Genomic DNA, 17999 nt, shown 5'->3' with positions numbered 1-17999 from the left:
TTTAACAATATATTCCACTCATCATCTGAGTATTATTGATACACTGTGAGCTGATTCATTTTGCCAAGGAGAGAGACATGCGATGCTGTTATCAGTTTACTTAGAAAGGTGATCTTCTACAATGTTGCATAGGGCAGAAATGGAATACACAGCACCTTGCTACACATATATACATTTTTACAGTAGCCAACTGCTTTACAATACCCCTACAATACTGTTATATCGGAAAATCTGTTCCATGTATGTACTGTATAAAGATAATGAAAGTGTAAGACTGACATATTTCTCAACTGGTCTCAACCTGTCATTGGTTTGCAAAAACAAATTGCATGTCAAGTCAAATACTCTATAGAAAAAAATTTACATTTAGAAATGTGTATCTTGTATTTTTTGCTATTGGATTAAAAGGTAGTTAAAATTTGTAAATGGTGAGGCTATCATTATTTTGTCCTGTGTGGCTGAGTTGGTAGAGCACAGTGCTTGCTACACCAGTGTTGTGGGTTCGACTCCCACGGGGGACAAGTTACAGAAAGTATGAAAAATGTATGCACTCACTACTGTAAATCACTCTGGATAAGAGTGTCTGCTAAATGATGTAAATGTAAATTTGATGTATTGATGGCAAAACAAAATGTTCTTATGGTATTTAAACGAAAATCAAATCATCGTGTTTATTGGTTGCATACACATATTTAGCAGATGTTATTGCGAGTGTAGAGAAATGCTTGTGAATATAATGTGAGAAATAACACACACACACACACACACAAAAATAATACAGCAAAGTTGCTTAGAAGCCAGGAACCAGGCGACCATGTCTATCAGTGCCATGTTTTTATTATGAACTCTAATCAAGAGTTCTGAACATAAGAATGGGGACATTACAAGTGAATCAGTTTAGAGTTTTGTAGTTTTGAAAATACACCACTTACATCTGAAAAATGTGCCAAAGTGATTGAAAAGAACTGATATACAGTGCCTTCAGAAAGTATTCAGACCCCTTGACTTTTTTCACATTTGTTACATTACAGCTTTATTCTAGAATTGATTAAATTGTTTTTTTTCCTCATCAATCTACACACAAAACTCCATAATGACTATACAAAAACAGGTTTTAGAAAGTTTTGCAAATGTATAAAATAAAAAAACCTGAAATATCACATTTACATAAGTATTCAGACCATTTACTGAATTGGCAGCGATTGGCAGCGATTACAGCCCAGTCTTCTTTGGTATGATTCTACGAGCTTGGCACACCTGTATTTGGGGAGTTTCTCCCATTCTTCTCTGCAGATCCTCTCAATCTCTGTCAAGTTGGATGGGGAGCGTCGATGCAACGCTATTTTCGGGTCTCTCCAGAGATGTCTGATCGGGTCGTTGTCCTGTTGGAAGGTGAACCTTCCAGGTTTCCTCCAGATGTGACACTTAATCTTGATTTCATCAGACCAGAGAATCTTGTTTCTCATGGTTTGAGAGTCTTAAGGTGCCTTTTGGCAAACTCCAAGTGGGCTGTCATGTGCCTTTTACTGAGGAGTGGCTTCCATCTGGCCAATCTACCATAAAGGCCTGATTGGTGGAGTACTGCAGAGATGGTTGTCCTTCTGGAAGGTTTTGGTACCCTTCCCCAGATCTGTGCCTTGACACAATCCTGTCTCGGTGCTCTAAGGACAATTCCTTTGACCTCATGGCTTGGTTTTTGCTCTGACATGCACTGTCAACTGTGGGACCTTATATAGACAGGTGTGTGACTTTCCAAATCATGTGCAATCAATTGAATGTACCACAGACGGACTCCAATCAAGTTGTAGAAACATCTCAAGGATGATCAATGGAAAAAGGATGCACCTGAGCTCAATTTCAAGTCTCATAGCAAAGGGTTTGAATACTTATGCAAATAAGGTATTTCTGTTTTAAATTCTTTATAAATTTGTAAACATTGCTAAAAATCTGTTTTCACTTTGTCATTGTGTGTAGACTGATTAGGACAAAAATGTATTTCATCCATTTTAGAATGAGGCTGTAACAACAAAATGTGGAAAAAGTCAAGGGGTCTAAATACTTTCAGAATGCACTGTATTCCCATTGATTCTTGAAGAATATAACTTAGAAATGTCTCATGAGTTTACCCCATCCGAACCCAAAATATCAGCTTGTTTTAATCAAATGTTTGTAAACAATGTAAAGGTAAACAAGTGCTGTATAGCCTCAAAACATGGTTAACATTGTTATTTTGATATCACGGATGGTCAGTCCTTGCATCCATAGCTCTGTCTATGAGTTTGAAAGTGGTTACATTCCTCCAGGCCCATCCCTCAGTTTAAAAAAACAACCAAAACAGAGGGCAGGTGACCCCTTTGTTATTGTTTCAATTAAGGATTCTAGCTTTTAATGGGACAATGCTACTTACTTCATCCTAGATTATCACCTCTTAACCCAGTGATTATAATGGATACTCACATGTAGTTTCATTTAATGCATTAGCATCCAGTCTTGACATTACATGATGTCTGTTACCTTATGTTTAAGTGATAAGGTCTGAGAAGCCGGTGTTTGGAGGGTATATTGGCACGGGTGTTGTTAGGCCCGAGACGAGGCATTATCACTATCATAAAACGGTAGCCTATCGGTAAAGGACGCTGGGTCAGTACCCGAAAGGTTGCTGGTTTAATTTCCAGAGCTGACTAGGTGAAAAATATGTTGATGTGTCCTTGAACAACGCACTTAACCCTAATTCATCTGGATAAGAGTGTCTGCTAAAATGTAAATAACAATTTACGTATTTTCATCAAAAACATTATTTTAATGAATTTATTCATACTATTTCATCCTTCCACTATATATAGTACCGACACAAATCTAAGGTTGCTAGCCAAGCCGGCTGGTCGTTTGTTCTTTCGGTTCGGTTGCCAGAGACGCGACCCGGTCTTCAATCTTTTTGTTCTGTATCTGGACGTGACCCAGTCCTTCGTTCTATTGTCAATGTTCTTATTGCTAGCTGGGCAACTACGGTTAATTTACAGTCACGTCAAACGGTGCAGCCAGAATAACAGCAAAGTAGCTGCATTTGCGTTTGTTTAAGCTGTTTTCTAGTGACATTTATTTGGATACATCCATAACAATGAGGTAATGATGTGCGATTTCGTCTGGCATAGAAAATGTGCACTCTCCTCAGGACACTGTTGTTCAGAGGACCTTGCCAACAACACAGCTAACACAATCACTTCAAACTAAAGCTGGAAAGACTGCAAACGGGCTGCATTTCGTTTAGTTTGACCTGTTTTCTATTGACATTTGCATACAAATTATGCCAGCAGATTCATGATTTTGACTGTCTGCGAAAAGCTGTCTGCCTGTCTGTCTGGTTAAGACACTTTCATTACTATGGGACAGCTGTAAATCGAAGTTGAATATTGAAACAATGTTGCAAATGTCGGAGAGACAGACAGTAAGGTTTATACAAATCTCCACTTTTGGAAACTAAATGTTAGTCTAAAAGAAATGTGAGATAATGTCTAGATGCTTTTTATAGTGGAGATCAAGTTTAGAAATTGCCTGCCTGGGCTGATGAGACAGTGGATTGCGCAGTCAGATGGAACAGAGTAAATTAGGCATTTTAACATCATAGATTTAGCTAGTGGTAATTTGTGGAATAGACACCATCTGGAATGCATTTTTAACCAACAGCATTCAGGATTAGACCCACCCGTTGTATAATCTCACAGAACCAACTATCAAACTAACTGTCATTTGTCACTTGTAGCGTTAGGGTAAAGCCCATTTATGCTTGATCTGTAAGTGTGGTCTCAGGCTCCATGTGGAGGATGTGACGTAATCGGAGCCTCGGAGGCACGAAGAGGCCAAATTGAGCTACTTATTGCATCGCTGTGCACCTCTCAAATTTTGTAACAATGTACAGGGCTCATTATAGCTCCGCACTGACATGATTGGTTGACAGTAGAACACAAACTCACTTCCTTGACAACTTCCCTCACTTCTGCTCCGCGAAGCACTTACAAAGTATGAATGCCTTGACTTCTGCAGAGGCCATGTCCCTGTAAATCCTGCACGGCCAGTACAGACGTTGGATTGACCAAGCAGCATCTGCTGCTAGGGGAAGAGGTTACTGATAACATGACAAAAAAATCAACCCTTTGAAATTGAAACCATACTCAAACGTGCTACTCTACATAATGAAGTGTTGTTTTTATGAAAATAGATTGGTTAATTCAAATTTTCAAAGAAAGTACCAACAGAACAAACAACATTAATGAAATGTCATGTTTGCTTTCGGATTACTACTGTTTCATATTTTGACATTTGGATATGGTTTCAATGAAGCATTAAGACAACACTGTCTAAAGGGAAAAGCTTGCCATGTGAATTGAAAAGGAAAATAAGCCATTCAAACAAAGTGACTAGAAAATTGTAATTAGAAAGTGTCACTCATGGATGACAGATTATTTTTTTCACCAGACATGATAAAAAATAAAAAAAACTTTTCTTACACCTGACATTTGCTATGTCGATATGTGAACAGTTTGCCATCAAGTTCGCTATTGTTTTGAGACCTTTCGGAAAGGGTCTTTTTGTGTATCCAGTATAAATCCCTTTATATAACATGCCTGATGAAAGTCTTCCTTTCTGATCTCCAGTACTGTTGAAGCTATGGGGAGTCCAGGCTGTGACCGCGTGGGGAGCACAGTGCCCCTTCCCCTGATGAGTTTCAATGACTACCCCTACAATGTGTCTGCTCTGAGGGCCTGGGAGGAGGAGGACACCAAGCCGCCCCGTGGACTGATAAGTGTGCCTAAACACACCGCTCCTGAACGCAGCCTGCAAGGGGTGTTCCTGCCCTGCTCTGACATGCTCCTCACTGAAGACAGCTTGTGGCTGTTGAAGAAGAAAGAGGCAGCACCCCCTGAGCCCCCCTGTAAGCCCTTGGAGCAGTGCCCTGTCATCGACAGCCAGGGCCTGGGGATGGGCCTGGGATTGGAGGTCCCCTCTGGGCTAGAGGGACAGGTGGAGGAACGCTGTCTGGAGCAGGTTCAGAGCATTGTGTTGGGAGAAGTAATGAAGGACATAGAGACCGCCTGCAAGCTGCTCAACATTACCCCAGGTAGGAAAACTGTTTAACTACCAAGATATTGTGTGCCTGTAATTTGTTACCATATTGTTACCATGGTATTACGGTTATTATTACTGTTATTACTGTGCTGTAAACTATGCTACTGTTTCATACAGTGCCTTCGGAAAGTATTCAGACCCCTTGACTTTTTACATGTTTTGTTACGTTACAGCCTTATTCTAAAATGGATTTAAAAAATGTAAATCCTCAGAAATCTACACACAATACCACCATAATGACAAAGTGAAAACAGGTTTTTGCAAATGTATTAAAAAAAAACAGAAATACCTTCTTTACATGAGTATTCCGACCCTTCGCTATGAGATCAATTGACTGGACATGATTTGGAAAGGCACACACCTGTCTATATAAGGTCCCACAGTTGACAGTGCATGTCAGAGCAAAAACCATGATGTCAAAGGAATTGTCTGTAGAGCTCTGAGACAGGATTGTGTCGAGGCACATATCTGGGGAAGGGTACCAAATAAACTATGCAGCATTGAAGGTCCCCAAGAACACAGTGGCCTCCATCATTCTAAAATGGAAGAAGTTTGGAACCACCAAGACTCTTCCCAGAGCTGGCCGCCCAGCCAAACTGAGCAATCGGGGGAGATGGGCCTTGGTCAGGAAAGTGACCAAGAACCCGATTGGTTCAGTGAAGCATGGTGGTGGCAGCATCATGCTGTGGGGATGCTTTTCAGTTGCAGGGACTGGGAGAGTAGTCAGGATCGAGGCAAAGATGAACGGAGAGAGATCCTTGATGAAAACCTGCTCCAGAGCACTCAGGACCTCAGACTGTTGTGAAGGTTCACCTTCCAACAGGACAACAACCCAGACAGGTCAAGCACACAGCCAAGACAACGCAGTAGTGGCTTTGTGACAAGTCTCTGAATGTCCTCGAGTGGCCCAGCCAGAGCCCTTGAACCTGATCGAACATCTCTGGAGAGACCTGAAAATAACTGTGCAGCAATGCTCCCCATCCAACCTGACAGAGATTGAGAGGATCTGCAGAGAAGAATGGGAGAAACTCCCAACATACAGGTGTGCCAAGCTTGTAGCGTCATACCCAAGAAGACTTGAGGCTGTAATCGCTGCCAAAGGTGCTTCAACAAAGTATTGAGTAAAGGGTCTGAATACTTATGTAAATGTGATATTTACGTGTTTTTTTTTTTTTTACTGTTTTTGCTTTGCCATTATTGAGCATTGTGGGTAGATTAATACAGATTTTAAAAACGATTGAATCAATTTTAGAATAAGGCTGTAACCTACCAAAATGTGAAAAAAGTCAAGGGGTCTGAATAGTCTCCAAAAGGGATAGACCTCATGTCTCTATCAGTCTCAGGGTCTATCATGTTCACCACAGTTAAACATGTGATCTGTCACTGTCTGTAGAATGACTAGAATAAGGATAAAAGAGCACTGAGAAAAGTCTCACAGTTGAAACACCCCGTTATCCACTGTCAGATCTTACTTATAGGAAAGCAAACAAAACAGTAAAGGTCACCATTCACTGTAGGGTGCCCTTTTTTTATGCGACATTGCGACTTCTATGCTAATAATATATTATTATTATTATTATCACTGCATTGATGGGAAAGAGCTCTCAAGGTAAGGATTTTACTGTACTGTTTTACACCTGTTGTATGCTGTGCACGTGGCGAATAAACTTCAAAACTTGAATAATCTCTGAAACTTGAAACTTTAATACCACTGACGCTGGGCTAAGCCCAATGACAGAAGTGTCTGGGGCCTCTCCGCCCTGTGCAAATGCCTCTGTTGACAATTCATAATTTCACACGCCTCATTTCACATGCTCACTCACTCACTCCTTGTCATAGGGAAGACATATCAGTTCAGAAATTGCATACAGTACAATGTACCTCATCGCCTCTGCAGAACCCATGGAGTGGAACTGTGGGAACGTCCAGAAGTGGCTGCTGTGGACAGAGCACCTGTACAGACTACCCCAGGTGGGAAAGGTGTTCCAGGAGCTCAGTGGGAAGGACCTGTGCTCCATGACAGAGGAGGACTTCAGGCAGCGCTCAATGCAATGTGGAGACCTGCTGTTTGCTCACCTGGACATCTGGAGATCAGGTAGGGCAACTGACAACCTTGAACGGATCTGTTAATCAGACTGTGGTATATATACACTGAGTGTACACAACAGTAGGAACACCTTCCTAATATTGAGTTGCACCCTCTTTTGCCGTCAGAACAGCCTCAATTCGTTGGGGGCATTGACTCTACAAGGTGTCGAAAACGTTCCACAGGGATGCTGGCCCATGTTGACTCCAATGCTTCCCACACTTGTGTCAAGTTGGCTGGATGTCCTTTGGGTGGTGGGCCATTCCTGATACACATGGGAAACTGTTGAGTGTGAAAAACCCAGCAGCATTGTAGTTCTTGACACACTGAAACTGGTGCATCTGGCACCTACTACCATACCCTGTTCAAAGACACTTAAATATTTTGTCTTGCCCATTCACCCTCTGAGTGGCACACATCCACAATCCATGTTTCAATTGTATCAAGGCTTAAAAATACTTATTTAACCTGTCTCCTCCCCTTCATCTACACTGATTGAAGTGAACTTAACAAGTGACATCAATAAGGGATCATAGCTTTCACCTGGATTCACCTGGTCAGTCTATGGCATGGAAAGAGCAGGTGTTCTTAATGTTTTGCACACTTATATTATAATATGGCATATATTTCATTTATGGTGTGCGTAATTCCATAGAAAACTATTGAATGTTTAATAGCCACAAGCCAAATGAGTACTTGGCTCATTCACTATATAGATTGTACTGTAGTTTTCAGATATTTTCTTAGTCTTATGTTGAGGTAACAAATGCGTAATCCTGTTCAATGTTGTTTTTGTCACAGCTGCGTGCATGAAGGAGTGTTGCACACCAGGAGATACCAAGTTACATAGTGCTGAGGAGACGTGTCCAGAGGCTGACTCATCCTGCTCAAGCCAGCCCATCCACCTGTGGCAGTTCCTTAGACAGCTGCTCCTCAAGCCACACAACTATGGACGCTGCATCCGCTGGCTCAACAAGGAGAAAGGTTAGTGGGCAGGGGAAAGAGGGGGAGTGCAGACAGGTGTATGGTGTACATTTTAGCCTGGAATTTCAGCCTGTTCAGGTGGGATAGAGTTTTTGGCCCAGATCATGACATCACAATCTGATCGGATTATTCTGACCAATGACCAGTCATCTTTTATTTTGCATATGATTCCTCCTACTTTGAAAGGGTACTAGGCTCTAGATTCAAGACGGTCCGATGCGCCAATCAGGGCAGTGTATGTAAATATATTTAAATTCCTATAAACACGCCCACAGGATCAGACTGAGCATTTCAATGGCAAAAGCTTATTTTTATGAAATAGACACACACAGTAATTTATTAGAAATATAGTGATGATTTAAAAGCTAAAATAAAAAGACTGGATGAGGGCTTTAAAGCTGAGTGTGTCCTAAAATGTACACTGTAAGGGTGAGAACATTTGGCCATGTGAACTGACTTGGGTTATTCAACATTTGGGGCTTATTGTCCATTGGTTGCTGAAAAAAGTTAAACGTTCCATCTCTTGCATTTTATTTTTCCTTTAATCATCAGGTATCTTCAAAATCGAAAACTCGGCTTATGTAGCCAGGTTATGGGGCCTCAGAAAGAACCGTCCAGCTATGAACTACGACAAGCTGAGTCGCTCTATCCGGCAGTACTACAAGAAGGGCATCATCCGCAAGCCTGATGTGTCCCAGAGACTGGTCTATCAGTTTGTCCACCCTGTATGAAGCTTTTGAGCAGCCAGCCAGAAGAGGAGAACACGAGTGGTGATGACTGGTGACAACTAACTGAAAAGAAGCCTCTAACTGCTGTTTTAGCTCCAGCATTAACAATGCACTGCATAGACTGCCTCCTGCATTGTGCACTCCTGCCTAATTTCAATGTGTAACCTGATTGCATATGGGAATTTATTGTCACATTGCATTAGATTAGTAATGTTTTACATTTCAAATATTGTTAAAATAATTTTAATATTAATTGTCCAATATTTCATTTTCACAAATGTCAATTCCATGTTTGTATACATCAGCTACTATTTATTTCTTCATTTGTAATGGTTGCTCTTTTTAGTGCCATTTACATTTCAACATGTCCCTCCTGACAACCCATAGCACTTACTAATGTTACATTTTACATAATTAGTTATCTGAAGCTTGCTTTGGAAACTACAGTGGACTAAGCTATGGTGAGTATATAATGTACTATAGAATGGATTGAATACGTTCGCTGCTGATCTCTAGTAGCAGTCCGATGTTAAGGCCACTTCATAGGTCACAGTCACAGCTGTTTACCCCATACAGTAGGGCCAATTATGATCCTGATGTACATTTGTAATATCACAGATCTCATTGAATTGAAATGATTTGACTCCGTTGCCCATTCCCTGGCGGAAGAATACAGTCTAATAGGAATTAGTGAATACAGTGAACTACTGTAATATAAGCATTTCAATACCACTGCCACATTTCAAGTGCTAGGAACTGTATATAGAGTTGAACACCTGTGTCAGAGATTTAGTGATTGGATACATACAAATGTTGGAATATAATATTGAATATTTATAATGACAATGTGTAAGAATGTGTTTAAATATTGAATGTGTTTAAAACAAAGCAGCCTTTTTTCATCAAGCACCCTAAGACTACAATCATATCATAACCCATAATGCACAGTCAAAATCCATCCAAAAAACACACACAGGACACAAAACATTTTGTTTGTATTCTCAACAAACTTGTTTTCCCCTTTCAAACCAATATTGTAATATTGACACCATCACAACAACTTTGATTCAGAATATCATCCTTATTATCATAATCATAATGATCTTTATGCATATTTAAATTAACCTTGTGTTACATTAAGATGAACAGGCACTACACCAGTTAGGAGATCAAATTACATCACTAACTATAAACATACACACGTCTGCTAATACAGGGGTTTCACAACATGAGCCGTGTCCCCCTTGTGTGCATAAGGAAGAGAAAAATCAACATTAAAAAAGCATTTACATATACACTGTTTTTACTGCCTCAATGTAGTTAGGTTTCATTTCCAACTCAACACAGTTGTACAGTTACAATAGAATAAAATCCTTAAATTACATCATCATATACAAATCTGACAGCGTGGGGTACATTGACAATTCCATTGCGGTGCAATTCATACGATATGGTACCTATTACTTAATATGCTTTCCATTGCTGTTATTTTGTTGTAACACATTTGCATGTATGATACTACATTTTGTCTTAGTATTTGATCACTTGCATTTTTGTATTATTATTTTATTTACAATTACACAACTCATACACGCTGAATGATAAAGATTTTTGTTTCCCAAAAAATATCTACCCGAGGTGTGTGTGTGTAAAGGCTATAAGATCATTTGATGATATTAGTTATTTTTGCTGGGCAGTTTACACTAAGATACATAACTTGTGAGCTGGTGATGTGTTCTCTCAACAGTGATACCAAGACCTGGTGAAATCTCCTCTGAAGCCATAACCAAAACACATCTTGCCAATATAATAATGTTCTATGACATCAAACTTGAGGCGGTTTAACCTCATGTTCATGACCCCTGTTCTGTGCAAAGCTTTCTGCTCTCACAACATTATTGCATGCCTGATTTAGATAGCCCACCATTGGCAAAAATATTTTAATCGGATAAACATCTGATAAACTAGATTTGTCAGCAAGTACTGTAATATTTTCTGTATATACAGTATGTGCATTTAAACAGGGGCTGAGTTAGGTGTGAGCATGTGAAGTATACTACCAGGAGCAATCTAACGTAGAGTTAATTACTTCTGTCAAATAAATGATTTCTGATATACTGTAGTCACTGTGGTATGCTCTTGTCTTCCCCCCTGTGGATCAACTATTGAATGATCAAATAAATACTGAGACAACAGGTAGCAGTTAGTTGCATGACAGGGTTATGTGATAGTTGAGTTATTGCATGAGGAAAGAGTTTTATGTATTTCAGATTTCGGTCATTCTTTGGCTCAGTAGGGGGCCGATTCCGACCCGAGTTAAGTGGCGTAAATGGAACATAGTCCCTTTTAATGAACTTTTATCTCTATGCTTGTACTGACCTTGAATTTAAGCATGCGAATAGCATGCTATTCACCTGCTATTCGTTCGGGGTAGAGATCTAAGAAACGAAGGCGTGACGGAGGTTTGTCTACAGATATTCTGACCGTGACCTAATTCCCTAATAATTCCACTACCTTGACACTGTAGCGAATCTGCCGGTTCCAATTGGAAAAAGCATCCTTTTTTTTTCTTATATAGAAATAACAGCATTATCCATGCACTGCAATGTTTCAATCGATAAGAGCTATTGATAAGAGCTAGGTAAATGAGTAATCTGTTTGGAGAAGGGGATTATAAATACACATAGCAATTGTTTTAGATGATTTGTCCTTATGATCCCAGGAGACGAATGTGAGACCAGTCATATGGAAGCAAACTGAAAATCATATCAACATGACATGTATTGCGGCCTCTTTTCCGCAGTGAAATAGGCCATAAATAACTTTGCCATGATTTATTCGGATGACATTTGGAGACCCAAGATATAGGCTTCTGTAGAGCTGAACCTGGCTAGTTGATGTTTGTGCGTTTGAATGTTTTAATTATATACCCAGGTTTTTCTCCTTTTTATTTTACCATTTGAATCATGTTAAATATTAGGCAATATTGGGAGCCACCGTCAGTAAAACCCACATACATTTATAAAACAGTCACTTTAGTGTCGGTAAAATTTTTTTTTGTAGCTTACATTTTTCATCCTTCTATTCTATTCTGTTTACCTTTCTTTCCTCTATCACCTCTGTGTAGTTGTTGCTGAGGGTTGCTAGCATTAGTGGATCATATTAGGCTAACGTTGTGCAATAATTTGGGACATGTAGCATATTTGAATCATTCTGGAACTCAGACCACACGGTTCACAACGACTGGACCATCGTTGTCCAACAGTTCCATGATTAGGACTAGATTATTGCTCAACCCTCATACACCTTCGACTAATTCATGGATTGAATTTGAATATGATAACTTTCAGGATAATTCAAACCACTGTATTTTTTATTCATCAATATATTTCATGCATAAAGGCTTTCCAAACCTGTTTTTTTTAATGATTTATACATACTTTCCTAACCCTTAAAATTTGCCTACATAATCTACAAGATCAGATCATTTTTAAATCTACCAGCTGGTGCTGAAACGGAGATGAATATGCTTATATTGAGATGGCTTTCTTTCATTGATCCCTATATTTGGAACCCGTTCTCTAGATGTATTCTAGTCTGTCGTCAAAGTTCTAATTAAAGGTTCACCGTAATTAAAGGGATGGCTTAAGATAAATGTACTGAAAACCCTATTGAATGAAAAATCCCAGAGAAAATCTGTTGGCCAGCAAGTGGGAGGGTTTATTAGCTGTTTAATTAAATGCATTCAGCACGCACAAGGGAACCACGCCTGCAAAGAATGTTACGCTCCTTCATAAGGTAAGTCTGAATACCAACTACTGAGAAGTGCGTAGGAAAGGCATGTGTAGGAAAGGGCGTACACTCCTAAGTCAGATTTGGCCCCCTAGGAGAATGGGTTCTAAGGGCTTTTTGCCTTGTAGGGTTCTCCATGACAGTGGAATACAACATGTCTAGTTAAAAACAGCATGTCTCCATCCAGGCCCCTACAACTACATTCATGTCCACATTTTCATTTTATATCCTTAAAACAACTACATTTAAAGTTAATATGCCTGATTACGTCACCTGAACAATCAAACCTTTCTAGTTACCACTGACAGATAAAATAAAAGCAAACTGGTGCCCACTGACCCCAAAAATACAGGTATTCTAGATAATACCCCCAATGAATTGAAATGAACAGGTATTGTAGATATACCCTGCAATTAACAGGTATTGTAGATATACCCTGCAGTTAACAGGTATTGTAGATATACCCTGCATTGAATTGAAATGAGATGTTATGATTTAAGGGTGGTGATGGAAAGAGAGAAAAAAGGTATATACACCAACTCCACTTCCGGTTATGAAGTCAGACACAAGTTTGTGGTGCTATTCCAATGCTGTTTCTGTGTCTAATGGTGAACTCTGATCCTCTGCATTGGTTTTCATATCAGCGGATTTGTTGCATCTTGTAGCCTTAATATGGCTTGGAGGTTTAAGGAAAGCCTGTTGCATAGCACATTCTGAGATAAACACTTAGTGTAGCAATGCACACACTGGTAAAAGGGATTAGACCAAATCACAAAAAATAAAATCTATGATACATTTTGTGGTACTTTTAACAATACACAGCATTCCCAATGTAAACATGAGGACTGAACACATAGCATTGAAAATGCTACACAAAATGGCGCCATATACACACAATGCAGGCTGAGTAGCTTGTTCTGGTTAAACGGGTAGGTAGGTATAATTGGTTACATTATTGTCACACTGTTATAGGAGAATGTAGTGCAAATGTATTTTACATCAGCTGCATGATCTTTATATCAAACACAGCGCAGATATGCAAAATGTGTCCCTGCATTGGCTCAATGTTATGTTTGAGTTTGTGTAGACTGGAATAAATGCTGCTCCTGTTTTAGTGTTTAAGTCCTCCCCACCTCAAATACTGGATGAATATAATATTGATATATTGTCTTTTCTTACGTTACTAAGATTATATTTAGTCAAGACTGCTTGGCGCATCTGTTGGGCAAGGGATGTGTTGTTCATAAGTCTCTGGCTCTGTGCAGTGCCATTGGATGGGACAGTCCGAGCTGCCTCCAATGGCATACCCTCCTCCTCTAGGGTCATTAAATTTCCTCGACGTAATTGGCCGGGTACAGTCCCTCTCGGCCTGTATCCAGGCGACCTCGACACCAGCCTTGGTCATCTTCATCCTCAGTCTTGGTCAGTTCATCACCTGTGAAGAACATCTCCTTAATCAACTTGCATTCCATGCTCTTTCCATGACTGAACAATATTATGGTCAATAGTACATTTGGACATCTTTGTTGTTTCCTTTATCACATCCCTATTAGCAAAGATCAGGCAGGATGTGCATCATGTTGTTAGGAAGGCCCTACTAACACCCTCTAATATAGGGACAGTCAGAAGACGATTGCCAATGACTAGCAGGTGCCTGTAATTGGAGGAAGTAGAATGTGGCCATTATTGACTAACCACTACAATCTTCCTCTGGGAATAAAGTGACTTTGGAATGGAATGCACAGATAAGGCAGGTCATTTCCCATGACCTCATCTCCACCCCCCTATCAAGTCAGCTTGGCCATAATAAGCCATCTGGCACTGATAGTTGAGGTAAACTGCACTGTTGGACTCAAATCATAGGGCCAAGAATAGGGTTAAACTGGAAATACATCGTAGCCAAATCAAGAGACATCAAAGATGGTGAAGTGTTGTCGTTGCTTACCAGCTTTGAAGGTGAGCTCATCTTGTTCCTGTCCGTCATAATCATACAGAGCACGCACCCGGACCCCAGACGCGGTCCCGGTCCCAGCACCCCCTTTTCCGGCGCTGCTAGAGTCTTCCTCAAAGGAGTTTTCATTGCCACCCCCATTGGTCTCACCGCCTGAATGAGCTGCTGGCGCCTCATCATCGGACCAATCAGTGGAGTAGGCCTGGTTCTTTTCATAGCTGCTCACACTGCAACAGAAGGGTTAGGAAGATACATGGGTTTGATCGGGAGAATTTCATAGATAATACAAACATGACTACTGTAGACTAGAGCAACAGTAATTAACAGAGTAAATGAAAGACATCTATATAATCAATATATATCCAGTTAATTAAATGGAGACTGTAAAAAAAGGCATGTTAGATCCCGCGTGTTTGATGACATTTAAATGGTTTGACTAGGGTAGGTCCCGGTGTGGCAGTAGATGGTATGTGGCAGTAGATGGTGTGTGTAGTGTTTGATCAGTGTTGTGGTCCTCTCACCTGCCACGGTCACCAGGCAGTGCCACATGATCAGCGCTGATGCTGATCAATTGAAGGAAGACAGAAAAACAAATGGTATGGCATCATGGGAGATATTGATTAACCCTGGCATGTCATTTTGTGTGTGTGTGTGTGTATATGTGTTTTTTGTCAGTAGCAGTTTCACCAGTGGAGTGATCCTCTCACCTGCCGCGGTCTCCAGGCGGTGCAACATGGTCAGTGCTGGGGGTCGGTGGGGCCCCAGCCGGCTTCTGCACCTTCTCCCTCTTAACAACAGCAGCGGCATCTGGGTTATAGTCCTGGAAGGCAGAGCAGATGATAAATACGTCTACACTGAAGCAGAGACTCAGATCTGGCCAATGGCATTTCACTTTTCCTTTTTAAATCAGTCAGTAAATCAACAATCTTCCAACTGAAAGCCAATTTACTGAACGGGGTTATTAAAAATGCATACTTGTATCTGGGGAGAAATGTCTATGAATAGCTGAACCTTTGTTAGCCTACATGTTGTTGTAAATATTCCTGAACAGACAACTATGTTGAAGTAATGCAGAGTACCGCACAGTACCTCAAACATGGGCCAGTTCATATGCATGCCAGGGCCATGGTGGTTGCTGAACCACTGCAGGTCCTCCTGTGTGTTGGCAGCCAGGATGGTGCGCTCCAGTTCTCTGTATACCGTGCCATAGCTGGGGAGAAGACAGAGAGCACATTGTAACACGCAGAGAGAGAGGGGGCCTGTTTAAGGGACAATAATACAGTAGGGCTGCCAGTGCAAACTGTCCAGCGCTGATGGTACTGTTTTCCTGGAGGGTTTCTAGTTGTTTATGAAGGGCCAGCACTCAGAACAACAGAGTGGAATGGTTCAAAGACAAGGTCATTCAGGCCCATTCATAGCATGAGGTGAGGCTACACAGAATACAGACAACACATTTGCATTCAAATTGGAGTAGTGAGATATGAGGTGGAGTCCCGACAGATGGCATTTTTCCACCAAAAGGTGGAGACAAAAACACAGAATAACTGACAGTCAAGCCCTACAGATGATGACATTTCCTGGGTGATATTGCAAAAAATGTAGGCGTAAGATGCTATAATGGACAATCAAATGGACGATTTGAATTCTTCCAAACACATACAAGTTACAAGTGATGTTTCTGCTTTTACTGCTGTCACTGAGACAAGCTGTCTGTATTTGCATGAGTGTGTTGGTGGAAGCTGAGGCCTGGGTTTGTAGTTATTAGCATACCATAACCCTGTCTATGGTTGATTTATGGGTTATCACCAATACTGTCGTCCAAAAGGCCAGTGTACTTAGTACTCCATACCACACTATAAAAGCCTACACTCATCCTCCATACTAATCATAAACCAAGACCAAACACCCAGGAAACAGCTTGAATGAACTCCTTATTCCAATCACCATGGAACCTGGCTTTGTATCACATGCAATTTGATTCACAGCCAAGAATATGACAAGCATTCACTCTGACATGATGCAATTTGTCTGAAATGTAATTAACTGCATCATTGAGATTTATTTATTTGAAACTAACTGTAATGAAAGCGACAACATAAATCAAGCACATTGGGAGTAGATTTCCTCTGAATGTGATGTTTAAAATAATCCATAGACTCAACTAATAACTAAAAATAATACAGATAAGCACTTAAAGAGATTAATGCTGTAATTAAGGTATTTTGACTGTATTATCAACACGAATGTTGAATTGTTTTTCAAGGCAGATTTGCTGTTGTGTAGTTGATACCAATTGCATTATACAATGCATTTGGAAAGTATTCAGACACCCTTGACTTTTTCCACATTTTGTTACGTTACAGCCTTATTCTAAAATGGATGAAATTGTTTTTTTCCCTCATCCATCTATAGACAATACCCCATAATGACATATTAAATTTACATAAGTATTCAGACCCTTTACTCAGTACTTTGTTGAAGCACCTTTGGCAGCGATTACAGCCATTACCCAAGTCTTCTTGGGTATGACAGTACAAACCTGGCACACCTGTATTTGGGGAGTTTCTCCCATTCTTTTCTGCAGATCCTCTCAAGCTCTGTCAGGTTGGATGGGGTCTCTCCAGAGATGTTCGATCGGGTTCATGTCCGGGCTCTGGACATTCAGAAACTTCTCCCGAAGCCACTCCTGCGTTGCCATGGCTGTGTGCTTAGGGTCGTTGTCCTATTGGAAGGTGAACCTTGCTCCAGTCTGAAGTCCTGAGCGCTCTGGAGCAGGTTTTCATCAATAACCTCTCTGTACTCTGCTCCATTCATCTTTCCCTTGATCCTGACTAGTCTCCTAGTCCCTTCCACTGAAAAACATCCCCACAGCATGATGCTGCCACCACCATGCCTCATTGTAGGGATGGTCCTAGGTTTCCTCCAGGCCAAAGAGTTCAATCTTGGTTTCATCAGACCAGAGAATCTTGTTTCTCATGGTCTGAGAGTCTTTAGGTGACTTTTGGCAAACTCCAAGCAGGCTGTCATGTGCCTTCTACTGAGGGGTGGCTTCCGTCTGGCCAGTCTACCATTAAGGCCTGATTGGTGGAGTGCTGCAGAGATGTTTATCCTTCTGGAGCTCTGTCAGAGTGACCATTAGGTTCTTGGTCACCGCCCTGACCAAGGCCCTTCTCCTCAGATTGCTCAGTTTGGCCGCGCGGCCAGCGCTAGTAAGAGTCTTGGTGGTTCCAAACTCCTTCCATTTAAGAATGATGGAGGCCACTGTGTTCTTAGGATCCTTCAATGCTGTAGAATTTACCACAGGTGGACTCCAATCAAGTTGTAGAAATATATC

At 40.7% G+C, this 17999-nt stretch overlaps 2 protein-coding genes across 6 annotated transcripts in view; one reads left to right on the top strand and one right to left on the bottom strand.

Annotated features, from left to right (window-relative positions):
* Positions 1-4665: 4665 nt before the first annotated feature.
* On the top strand, positions 4666-9004 carry LOC139368614 (SAM pointed domain-containing Ets transcription factor-like). The gene is made up of 4 exons (XM_071107693.1): positions 4666-5116; positions 7022-7219; positions 8012-8194; positions 8747-9004. The coding sequence occupies exons 1-4, from the start codon at positions 4666-4668 to the stop codon at positions 8923-8925; spliced, it is 1011 nt and encodes a 336-aa protein (XP_070963794.1). The 3' UTR covers positions 8926-9004.
* An 898-nt stretch (positions 9005-9902) lies between these two features.
* The window catches only part of LOC139368612 (protein kinase C and casein kinase substrate in neurons protein 1-like), a 61544-nt gene continuing 53447 nt past the window's right edge, over positions 9903-17999 (bottom strand). For 4 of the 5 annotated variants that reach the window (XM_071107688.1, XM_071107690.1, XM_071107689.1 and 1 more), the window contains 5 exons: positions 15755-15875; positions 15373-15485; positions 15187-15228; positions 14660-14892; positions 9903-14149 (listed from right to left, as the gene is read on the bottom strand). In XM_071107688.1, the coding sequence (XP_070963789.1) occupies positions 14040-14149; positions 14660-14892; positions 15187-15228; positions 15373-15485; positions 15755-15875 (619 nt within the window). In that variant the 3' untranslated portion in view covers positions 9903-14039. The remainder of the gene's footprint in view (positions 14150-14659; positions 14893-15186; positions 15229-15372; positions 15486-15754; positions 15876-17999) is intronic. The other variant, XM_071107692.1, reaches the window with a different exon arrangement.

The sequence above is a fragment of the Oncorhynchus clarkii genome, chromosome 16, assembly GCF_045791955.1.
Source record: "Oncorhynchus clarkii lewisi isolate Uvic-CL-2024 chromosome 16, UVic_Ocla_1.0, whole genome shotgun sequence".
NCBI classification, from domain to species: Eukaryota; Metazoa; Chordata; class Actinopteri; order Salmoniformes; family Salmonidae; genus Oncorhynchus; species Oncorhynchus clarkii.
Note: the sequence above shows the minus strand (reverse complement) of the source record. Positions and strands in the feature narration are given on the sequence as shown.